This window comes from Schistosoma mansoni (assembly GCF_000237925.1).
Source record: "Schistosoma mansoni, WGS project CABG00000000 data, supercontig 0160, strain Puerto Rico, whole genome shotgun sequence".
Taxonomy (NCBI): domain Eukaryota; kingdom Metazoa; phylum Platyhelminthes; class Trematoda; order Strigeidida; family Schistosomatidae; genus Schistosoma; species Schistosoma mansoni.
This window is the reverse complement of record NW_017386051.1, coordinates 68,593-80,527: the sequence shown is the minus strand read 5'-3', so window position 1 is coordinate 80,527 and position 11,935 is coordinate 68,593. Positions and strand designations below refer to the sequence as shown.

Below are 11,935 nucleotides of genomic sequence, written 5' to 3'. Positions count from 1 at the left end.
TTTTTGTGACTTTAAATATTGATTAAATCGAGTTGGCTCACACGCCTCCACCACGCGTCATTTAGTTTCGCCTCGATTCATTGGCTGCGATTCTCCGAGTGTCTGTTCAAATCAACGATTGTACAAAATATACGTATTCAAAACTTCATTCTCGTATTTGGCTTATTTAATTCTGTTATTCACTAACGCGGATCAAGCCGATAATTTTATACGAGGATAGACGATATGTATATTTCAATAACAATCAACATACAATCCAAATGGAGTCAGATCAGGAGCTACAAAAGTATCATCAATAAAAAGTGAAATGTCTAGCGACAGAAGTTTAAGAAGATCGAAGAGAACGAGAACAGAGAGTGATTGGTGTGGAAACGACGGAACAGTCTAGTCTGAGACAGTTGATTGACATTTTGTTAATGAAGAAGATTAGGCCAAGGCATTCTGTAATTTTGTCTTCAAATACATTTGATTGTCCGCTCCTGTGTTCTAGTTCACTACACCATCAATTGCGGAGAATAGTTCGATCCAATAAAGACATTCCCGAGAAAGAAAATAGGTCAAAACCATAAACAATTACACTTCTGAGGTTTCTCACTAGTCTACTATGAAAATCCGATTTCTCTTCAAGGTTAATTATTTCCTATGCAAAATCATAGAGAGATAAACCAGTAATGGAGATGACACCTGAAAAAGTTCACTAAAAGTTAGATGAATTCTATAAACTAACAGTCACTTTTGAAACCGTCAAACAAGCCACAGATAATAATGATTCATTAAATTATTCAAATAATTTCTGCATATTATATGGTTGAAAACTTGCTTCTGAGGAGAATGTTTAGAATATTTTCATTGGGAGAACTAACCATTAGTCAGTAAGTTCTAAAGAAATTTAACAATAGACCCCCTACTTCTCTTTTTTCAAGCTAGTCAAACTCATGTGAAAAATGAATCTTCTTCCATGTATCTACTGTTCTGCTGGTCGAATTTCAGGAGTGAAAGACTTCTTGAGAGTAAGAAGTAGCGAGGAAATTGATATGTAAACGTTTAAATACAGTGGTTTATACTAAATCAATATATCAATCAATCTTATGAATTGTATCAGATTTGTAATAATTGTTAACAACTATTCGACAGTCATGGTCGAATTATTAAAGGTAATTACTATTACAGAGTTGTGGAGATTGTTGATTTTTGATAAAGTCCATGAATCAATCAATGTTAGACTATTGGATGTAGGCTCACTGATCTAGAGGTTAAGCGTTCACATTCGAGACCAAAGTTCCTGAGTACTAGTTCCTTTGGTGCGGGATTGTGGATGCACCCTGTTGAGGAGTCTCCAACAATGATGAAACGATCGTCTAACACTTGAAACCTTTTAATGGTGGTCTAGCTTAAATGGACTCATGAATTCAACTAGTAAAACTACTCACAATCTCCACAAACCTTCATTCTAATTTATTTTATAAAACACAAACAGAAAACAGGTATTTATTCATAATATATTAATTGAAATGGACTGTGAACAATGCCTTCCAACAAATCATATATACAGATTGGATAAAATGTTATCAACATCAACTGTTTGCAAAGGAACCTCTCTTCTTGAATCCTCTATTCAAAAGAGATATAGCTGACATTGTATTACAAGATAGACTAACTAGTGGAGTGAAGGTGACTTTAAAAAAGTAATCTCTGTTTATCACTTTCTAATCGATCAATAATGTTATCTCAAATGAAAAGTATGTTACCTGGTTTTGTCATTTTCATGTTTATCTACTAATTCATTCAGTTAAGAGGTCACAAATTAAATTAACAATTCCTCTTAGTTTCAAATGTTAGTCAAATATCAAACATATTAGAGTCAGCATACAAATATATGATTCAATTAAAATTCTATCTCACGAATCATTCAACTTAGCATTCATTTCATTGAATCCAAATATGATGATTATGACTGATGATAATGTTCAGTTCGATGTTATAAATATTATAAACAATTAAAGTTATTTTATAGTTGAAATCATGAGTTAATTGAAGCTAGAAAACCATGGAAAACCTTAAAGTACTGGACGGCCGTTTCGCCCTATTGTGGGACTCCTCAGCAGTACGTATCCACGATCCCGACCCGCGAGATTCGAACCCAGGATCTGTCAGTCTCGCGCGCGAGCGCTCAACCTCTAGACCACTGAGCCGGCATCCAACAACGGTTCAGTGCTTCCAGGTTTTTTCATGGTGGTCTAGCTTCAACTGACTCATGATTTCAACCATAAAATTACTAAAATCTCCACAAAACCCCCCTTCTGATAATGATCATATGCTCACTAGTGACTGGCTCCACGAGATATTTCCTGGAGTTCTAGTGAGAAGCAGTGATCACTGGAGTTCAACTGGGTCTGTTGTGAGGAGACAATAGTGGACGGTCGCTCATTTTCGTGAATTGGTTGAAGTTAGACATAAACACCGTGAAGATAGCTATCACCTTGTGCAATGGGCTGAAGTTGAATTTACTTTTTTATTGGTTGTTTAATTACTTTAATTGATGTTTAGGAATGCGATTGATCAGTCTCTTTATAGCATACGTGTATCTTGTGCGGATTGTCTTAAAGATGTGCTACAAATGTCACCTTAGCGACTTTTACATCGACTATCACTGCAAACACAGGTCGGTTATAAAAATCAAATGGATAGTATACTGCATAGCACAGAGTTATGGACATCCTGGTTAAGTTCCAAGATATAGTCCAACTCATCAGCTTGAGACGTTATCAGACATGATTCAAAATAGAAACCTATACCAATCTTGTCGTGGCATATTTTTTCAATATTCTTCATCAAGGTGAAACTCCTTTGAATAAAAGGATTCCTTCTGCTAGTATTTTTCCTAAATGAACTATATCTTTCATTAAATTATTTATTTATTTAAACACATAAATATTGGTACAAAAAGCACCAGATAAATATACGCCTCACAAATCTCATTTGATTTGTGTGAGGGCTGTGATACTGCCCAGGTGCCCAGACTGAAGCAGGTGGTTTTCTTAGGGGTCCACACCCGGAGCCTTTGACCTAAAGGTCTGGTCCACAAGGCAGTGGAGCATCGTGAGGAGATGCAGTCCCATGGTAGCCGATGACCAACGATTGGTTCATACACCATTTGTTCCCTCAGGATACTGGAGCCCATGTGCACCATTGGTTTGGAATCAGGGTTTTCCAACTCCTCTAGGTGAACTCGCCATGTCCACCAACCCGTATAAAGTGCCGGACATTCGCCTTTCATCCTCTCAAGTTTGTAAACAACACCCCCACCACGAGAAGGCATTGAGTAGGACTTCCCTGGCAGAGGCTATATATTCGCGTGGTCATGTGAGAGCATTTCGAGAGGGAGAGCGGACTCTCTCTACTCTCGGCCGTACCAGGGCATTTGGGGGCCTTTCATTAAATACTACTACCATTAATTATTTATACGAAAACATAATGTACTTCTTCAAAATACAACAACAAAACAATTTATTCAAGAAAAAAATAATTTTCCTTTTTACGGAATGAATACAATTAAAAACCTAGTCAATTTAAATATTCATGAATTCTTCTTTGTTGTTGAAATTTTTTTAATGCATCTTTCAAAAGATTTAATGTTATTCCATGTTCAACTAAATGACATTGTACACCTAATTTAGAAATGTCATGAATGTTACGAGTTTCATCATCGAAAAATAACATATCTGCATAGTCTATACCAGATAATTCATGAAATCTGAAATATATATAGAGTAAATAAAAAATAGAATAATTGAAAATAGTAACTAGTGTACATGTTGGTTTGAAGAAAATTAAAGATGACCAGACTAAAATGTATTATTAGTTCAAGATCACAGCTCAGTGGTTTATCGGTTAAGGGCTCCGGCTCGAGACTGGTAGGTCCTGGGTTCGAATCTCGCGAGCGCGGGTTCGTGGATGCGCACTGCTAAGGAGTCCCATAATAGGACGAAACGGCCGTCCAGTGTTTCCAGGTTTTCCATAGTGGTCTAGCTTCAATTGACTCACGATTTCAACTATGAAATATACTAAATCTCCACAAAAACCCCTTCTGATAAACTATATAAGTAAGTCGGTCAGAATACTAGATTAGGGTTTACACGGTCATCGTAAACAATGGTTGGAGATTTCAAGTGCCAAGGTTTCGAATCATTCGTAATGGAGTAGATGCACACCTAATACTACTACTACTCCCTCTACGAATACTGTTACAACTTCTATTACTCTGAAATTTTTCCTGGTGATTTTATTTCACTGAAGTAATGTAGTGTAACAACGTGAGCCGATACACATACTTGCCAAGTATTTACATTACACATGACTGACTGACTAGAGTGAAAATGTGAAAGGTCTTTATTTGTTTCGAGGGAATAATTTTGAAAAATGATTGAAGATAACAAGAAAGGGGTGTTTGTCGACCATTAGTTGCATTGATCGACGTGCTTTTATACAAGGATCGCTAGTTTGGTTTAAATGTAGGTTCTAAACAATGTAGTGTCAAGACTTCTATCGACTGGCCCTTGTTAACGAAAAAAAACTATATTAAAGCATGTTCCATACACGATTATGTTGGGGTACACTGATAGACCCATTCCCAGCCAATGACCACAAGCAGATAAATAGAGAAGACTCTAGAATCTTTCTGCACAAAAGTTATAAATACATTGGAAGTTTTCTTACTGAAGCTTAAACTTTGTTTGCTGTTTTGTTTTTGGAATATAATTAATTTCCTGTTCAAGTCGTGTTCAGATTTGGGGACTTTTTGGATGAAGTAGTGTTATTAGGCAATCCAAGTAACCGAATCCGATAAGGACCTGAGCAGACAATTTTTATGCATCCAATATATTACACAAAGTATGCTTTGTGTGTGAAATGCATTAGCTGGCCATAGATTAATCAAAAAATTTCAAGCCAGGGAAGGGTTAGATACCACAACAATCAGATTATACGTAGACTAATTTGACTAAAAAAGAAGTAAAATACCCAAAAGCACAATGCTGGATAATTATTGAGCTGCCAAAGTAAGACAGTACACTAACTTTCAGACTGAATTTCTCAGGGTGGTCTTTGTCTATGGTTACAGATACTGAGCAGTACGGTCTTCGATCAGTCGCCTAGATAGAGATGTAAGATACGTTTAACTTTCCAAACCTAGACTATTTCTAAACAACTGAAACATTGTTTGTTCAGTAATTTAAAAACAAATCTTTTTGAAATTATACCTTCTTGGGATCTCATCTGTGTTAAAAAAATCAGATGTGAAAGCAATCAATACATACCTTTTAAAGTGAGCAGTTTTGGAACCAGGGTAGATTTCTGTGTAATCAAATAGATCTGACCAATTAAGAGCTTGTAGAAGTTGTCGAGCAACACTGATAGCAGAAGTACTGAAAAAAAAAGACAAATAGGCGATAAAAAAGCAATGATTTACACCTGGATGAAAAACTATCTCAACGCTAAACAAGATATCAGAGAGAATAACTTATCGTTAAGAAAATGATACCCCCAAAATATTTATTCAAACGAACGTAGATAAAGTCGTAAGAGAAAGAAGCTTTCTTGGATTAGAAAAGCCTATTAATCCATGCAACTAGCCTTTATAATTTAATTGTTATACAGAGAAAGGCTTCAACAGATCAGATATAACCAAAAAAAGTACTAGTTATCTAAACTGCTCAATATTTCCACTCATACAAAAATACCTAAACTACATATTAATGTTTATAAATTATTTTTATTCGGAAACGATCTCCAAAACCTGAGATATCAGTCCAAACAAAAGAGTATAGTTTGATCTCATATAATAAACTTAATTATTTAATAGCATAATACAGAACCAGACTTAAATGAAATGATCACAAAAAAAACAATAATTAACTTAATAGATAGTTTTTGAAATTGTAAGGTCCATAATTTTTTGATACATAGTTGGATTGTGTCAGTAATATTGAGTTCTCGGAGCTAAGCAGTTTACTTGCAGAGCTTTTATTGCCGTTTCGCACAACATAAACACCTACTTTATGCAACTTGAAAAGTATAACTGGAAAACCTTATGCGTATTTCTTGACAGGGTTTTAGTGTTTGGAGGATGTCAACTGAGTGGTTTATACTAACCGCAATTTATAGTGTAATTATGACATTTGATGTAAAAGAAACTAAGTTTATGCGGCATTTGACGTTTCTAGACAGTATATATTATTATCCTGATATTCAAAGTTCGTTAGGAAGGAAGTTGAGATGATGATACGCAATAGTCTATAACTGACAAACTGACCAGTTTAAACAAATGCAAGCCACTTAACAAAAATATACGAGATCCTACAAATCACCTGTTTATAATTTAAAGTGGTAAAGTTGCAAACTAGTCAATGCCATTCTTCACTTAACACTGATTTATTCACTCCTAGTTTATTGATTCTTTACCAATATCCTCATTTCAAGTGTATGTGATGCAAAATAAAGTATCATAAATTCCCATCAGATTCCATATTATGCCTAACAATGTATGTGTTCAGCGACCTATTATATATATTTGCATTTAACCCCGAAATTAGATGTGCTATACATTTGATAAGTGCATATGAATTGCTCTGAATTATAAAATAGATGAAGTGTGGCCAATAGTGAAGTTTGGGGCACATACATTGTCCTTTTTGAGATTCAAGAGCTGGATTTTCCTGCTCCTGACTTCGATCGCCACCCTGGGACTTGAACCCGATACCTTTTGCTTCAAGCTCTTATAGCATTATTTACTGAGCTCAAATGGCCGCTAACGTTTGCAACGGGTATGATTTTGACATTATCATTAGTATAGGTTGAAATTCTACTGTTATTGATATAATTGATCGAATTTTAATCTATTTTGCTGCCATGTGTGTATACCATAAAGATTACTTGAATTATTGGGAAGTATGATGTCACATTAAAAGTGTGAAACTCCATTTAAGACGTTCCTATAATAATGAACGAGATTTCAAAACAGCGTCGACTAGAATTTTTAGTGCAATATTATCTTTGAAACAAATGTTTACATAGTTCTACGAGTAATCATAACCACCAGATACATTAAGCGGTTACCTTAAGATGGCTGATGTGGCAATCACATCCCAAAAGCTAGCAGAATCTTGGCAAAAATGATTGGACAACAAAAAAAGAATAACTACCTACTGCTCGATTAGTGTATATGGATTGTTCCCATAAAAAATCAGTACATAAAACCGAAATTAATGATAACTTGACAGATAATATGAAAAAAATGTTGGGATCGTTGGGATTTAATTTGTTCTACAGATATTCTACTAGCACTGTAATTTTTTTATTTAAACACATACATACTGGTACAAAAGGGAACCAGATACATATGCGCCACACAAAATAATGAGAATGGGAGGAGAAGGGAGGAAGATGCGTATACATAAAGGAAGAAAAAATGATGAAAAAGAAGAGTAATGATGGGGGAACTGAAATGTACAACCAGAAGGACTCTCTCAGTTAAGAAAGTTATAATCACTCTTTATGAAGAAAATAAAGGAAGATTACAGCAGGCTCGCCACTGGCTTCTATCCTGAGCCATATCTGATAACGTCTCTAGCCACTGTGTTGCACCATCTCTCGGACCCCAGCCAGAGAATCGTGAAAGACCAACAGAAGCTAGCCCTTTGCAGCTTTCTTTCATACCACGACACCATGTCATACACTGACCTCCTCTCCGCTTTTTCCAACCAGTCCCAGAGTCGGCAAATAATGCACGACGTGGAAGTCTGTCTCTGGGACGACATTCGTAAAACATGTCCGAGCCACCGAAGTCGGTGTTTCAAGATGGTGACACTAATTGAATTATCGTCTCTGCGCCCGAACACACGATGCCGAACCTCTGCATTACTAACATGGTGTTGCCACTGGATGTCAGCAATCCTTCGGAGACAACGATGATCGAACACAGAGAAACGTCTAACATCCTCAACTCGGAGAGGCCAGGTTTCACAAGCATAGAGCAAAACTGCTCTCACCGACGCATTGTAGATCCGACCTTTTACAGCCAGACTAACATCACGATGGCGCCAAAGATGGCCCAGATTGGCATAAGCCGCTCTGGCTTTCATTATACGTGCATCAATCTCATCACTCACGCAACCACCAGCACTTATATAGCTACCTAGATACACGAACTTCTCAACTACTTCAATCTGCTCACCATCCAGGGTGAGTACAGGATGAGAATCCTGCCAGTCTTGTAGGAGTACTTTGCACTTGGAGGGTGCAAAGCACATGCCGTACCTGCGGACACTGATTGCCAACTGATTAAGTATGGATTGCATGGCTTAGGTATTATCGCACAGTAAGACAATATCACCCGCATACTCAAGGTCGAGAAGTTGTTCTCCAGGCAACAGATCCACACCGCCATTACTTACATCCATCAGAGCTGTTCCCAGAATGTCATCGATGGCAAACTTGAAGAGGAATGGTGAGATCGGGCAACCCTGCCTAACCCCGTGCTCGAATGGAACAAGGGAGAAAGGTGGTTGTATGCCCTCACTCTGCCTGAGGTGTTCGTATACAGGGCCTTTAAGATGTTAATGAACTTCTCAGGCACACCCTTCTTCAATAGACAATCCCAGAGAACAGTCCTGTCCAACGAATCGAAGGCAGCCCTGATATCAAGAAACACTACGATTGTTGGCCTGCGATAAGTATGACGGTGTTCTAACATTTGGCGGAGGGTGAAGATGTGATCAATGCATCCTCGACCAGAACGAAAACCAGCCTGCTCCTCGCGAGTCAATCGTTCGCGGGTTTTAAACAACCTACGAAGAATGATAGAAGCCAATAGTTTGGACGCAATCGAAAGTAGACTTATCCCCCGATAGTTATTGCAGGAACAACGTGAACCCTTTTTAAAGATAGGGACGACTATTGACTCATTCCATGATGTTGGAACACTTTCTTGCTCCCAAACCTTTGCAAACAACACCGTCAGTTCCTTAGCCAGAAAGTCACCACCATCTTTAAAAAGAGCCGGAGGTAACTCATCTGGGCCCGGTGATTTGTAGCGCTTCAAGAGTTGGAGTTCCTTGCGGACTTTCGCCTCATTTGGTGGATCAGTCGTCACCGGTCATGGGGGGCAGGACAAACTGGTAGATGTTGCCGGAGCAGCAGGCCAGTTGAACTGCCCTTCGAAAAATTCTGCCCATCGTCCGAGAAGTCGAGAGATGTTAGTGATTGGCATCCCGTCATCCTCGTAGATTGTTTCACTCACACCAGACTTCTTGCTGCCAGTGGCTCGGATGAGTTGGAAGAGCTTCTGGCAGTTATCAGATGCAGCTGCTGCTTCCATCTCATTAGCACGCTGCGACCACCAGGCTTCTCCGTCCTTACGCAAGCTTTGCCCAATTTTACTACGTAACAGCCTTCGTTTGTGGTCATACTCACGGTCACCCGGAGTAGACCGACGGGCTTCGATCAGTTGTAGGGAGCCAGAAGAAACCCAGTGCTTATAAGCGGGACGTTTCGCGAAGCCGCAAGCGGCTTCACTCGTCATTTTCATGGCGTCATGAAGATACAACCAATGCTCATCTATACTTTTCGGTGGGATGGTAGCTAGCCTAGAAGCTAGCTCCGCTCGATACTTACTTGCAACAGAAGTTGCAGCCAGTTTACTAACATCAATCAGTTGATGGCGGTCAATTCTTCGGCCACTGAAAAGTAAGGTAAGATTGGCGCAGACCAGGGCATGATCAGACTCCAGATAGGTACTCCAAAAGGAGCAGCAGCCTTGTACACAACCACGCCAGCGGTAGCTGATCGCGATGTGATCAATCTGAGTCCAGGCTTGAGATGCAGAGGGAGGACGCCAGGTGGCATAACGGCGATGACTCTGCCAGAAGTTAGTTCTAGCCAGAAACAGGTTGTGGTCTGTGCACAGTTGCAGCAAACGGTCCCCGTTATCTGTCCTGCGACCAATAAGTCCCCATTGGCCACCTAAACGACTCTCTTCTGTGCCTAGACGCCCGACCTGAGCATTCAAGTCTCCGGCTAATACTACAATATCTGTCGAACGCGCTTTCTGGAGAAGAACTGTTAACTGGTGGTAAAACTCATCCTTGATTGCATCCGGGCTGCAATCTGTAGGGGCATAGGCGGAGATGACGAAGAGACACCGATTCTCACGCCGATTTCTTCTCACTTTGATGGAACTTTCTAATCTAACAGCACATAACCGACTGTTAATGGAGATCCAATCGATTAGTGCTGCCTCAGCTCTAGCGCTTAGTGCAACACCAACACCAGCAAGACCAGGCGAAGATGCCACAGGGTCCCCGGATAAGCGCACGTGAAACAAGCTTTTCGAAGCGACAGATGGAGAGCGAATTTGTAGTACTTCACTAGTCTTGAATACGGGTCTCGGATAGACAACAAACATCAACATTAAGACTTTCCAAAGACATAGCCAGCCCCATCTGTTGTCCCCTCTCGGACATACCAGGGCTGTAAACGTACTGTAAACGCAATACTGACGACCCAGGGTTTATGCGAAAGCTGTAGTCAGAACAAGGACAACTTGGCTTTGAACTTTATAAGTTTCCAAACGTAAAAACATTTCGATTATTACAACAATCAAAGGAATTTTATTCATTAGGTGAAACGCACAAAAATACCGACCAGCATTGCGTGTCTTATCGAAACGAACAAAAATTGAGTCACACTAATATAATAGAATAATAGTGTCCTTCAATTGGTAGGTTACAAGAAACAGGGATAGTCTACAGACATATAAGACTAGATTGACGTGGTGGGCGTTTAAGCAACGGTTTGGTTGGTTAGTTATGGACATAACTAACAGTCACTCCCACGTCCAGGTAAAATACACGATGAATAGAGTTAGTTCTTACCGTGAAGCACATCCCAATTTAATTTTCGAAGACTCTTTGATCATCCTGTAAAACAGTAAATACATTACAGTACATTTTGTGAAATACCTACCTCAATATTACTTGCGCATCTGAGTACACATCAACTCGTCTCTCACTACTATCGTACACAATGTTATTTCTAACAGATCACCATTCCTGAGAAAAATTTTATAAGAGCCTCACTTTTGTATGAATGGAGGATAAACGTGAGTGTCGCACCACAGAGGCCAAAGAGTGAAGTCTAGAAATGAAGTTAACATTACTGTTTTCTCTACCAAGATCGAACACGATAAGTTTAGGAAGCCGAGAGAATGCACTTAGGAAATCCACGGTGACCATTTGGGTTAGCTGAACCAATTAGCCTGTAAAAGCTGTGAATAACTCACAAGTACGTTGTTTTCGGTAAACTGTGGGGAAAGACTGAAGTAAGTTTGGCGGTCAATCAGTCTATTACGTACGCACGGACGATAACTCAGTGAATGCAAAGCACTCGGATTATGAGGAGGAATAAGTTCCAGAGCGTTAACGACGTAGCGGCAGTTTACACATAAGAACTCGTCAGTCAATTATTATTATATTTCTGATGTGTTTGTCCCTTTAAAGAAACACGTGATTACAAAAAACAAAGCTGTAACAGAAACTAGAAAGATCAAGTCAGTAGTTGTACGTCGTTATTCAGATAATCAAACAACTAGTATGTATTCATTAAATTCTTGGGATACCGCTCAAGTAAGCTGATTACACAACCTTGAAGGACTAAAACGCCGCCTGGTACTGCCTTGACAAGTACTCAATATCCAATAACACCCCAGAAACTTATTCCGGGAGATGCGATTTTATGTTCTCCAAGGTAGACAGATAGGTTAAACTCGTCTCCACCGTCTATAAAGCTAAGTCTCATTATGAAACAGCTGGGAGTTATCGATTGGAAGTTTATAGTCTTTTATAACTTTTATGGACTAAGTTTGATATAAAACCATTATACA

The 11,935-nt window shown here is 39.0% G+C and overlaps 1 protein-coding gene across 2 annotated transcripts; it reads right to left on the bottom strand.

Annotated features, from left to right (window-relative positions):
* Positions 1-3,564: 3,564 nt before the first annotated feature.
* On the bottom strand, positions 3,565-11,707 carry Smp_095410.1 (Magnesium-dependent phosphatase 1 (EC 3.1.3.-),putative; the record flags this gene model as incomplete). Of its 2 annotated transcripts, XM_018797943.1 has the most annotated exons (8): positions 11,408-11,707; positions 11,336-11,356; positions 11,225-11,297; positions 11,133-11,190; positions 11,020-11,088; positions 10,929-10,973; positions 5,316-5,423; positions 3,565-3,754 (listed from the first exon to the last, which is right to left on the bottom strand). In XM_018797943.1, exons 3-8 carry the CDS (start codon positions 11,286-11,288, stop codon positions 3,565-3,567), a joined length of 534 nt encoding a protein of 177 aa, XP_018646749.1. In that variant the 5' UTR covers positions 11,289-11,297; positions 11,336-11,356; positions 11,408-11,707. The 2 variants fall into 2 exon arrangements, with proteins under 2 accessions (XP_018646749.1, XP_018646750.1); XM_018797954.1 differs by having other exon boundaries at positions 11,020-11,190; positions 11,336-11,430.
* Between the last annotated feature and the right edge of the window lie 228 nt (positions 11,708-11,935).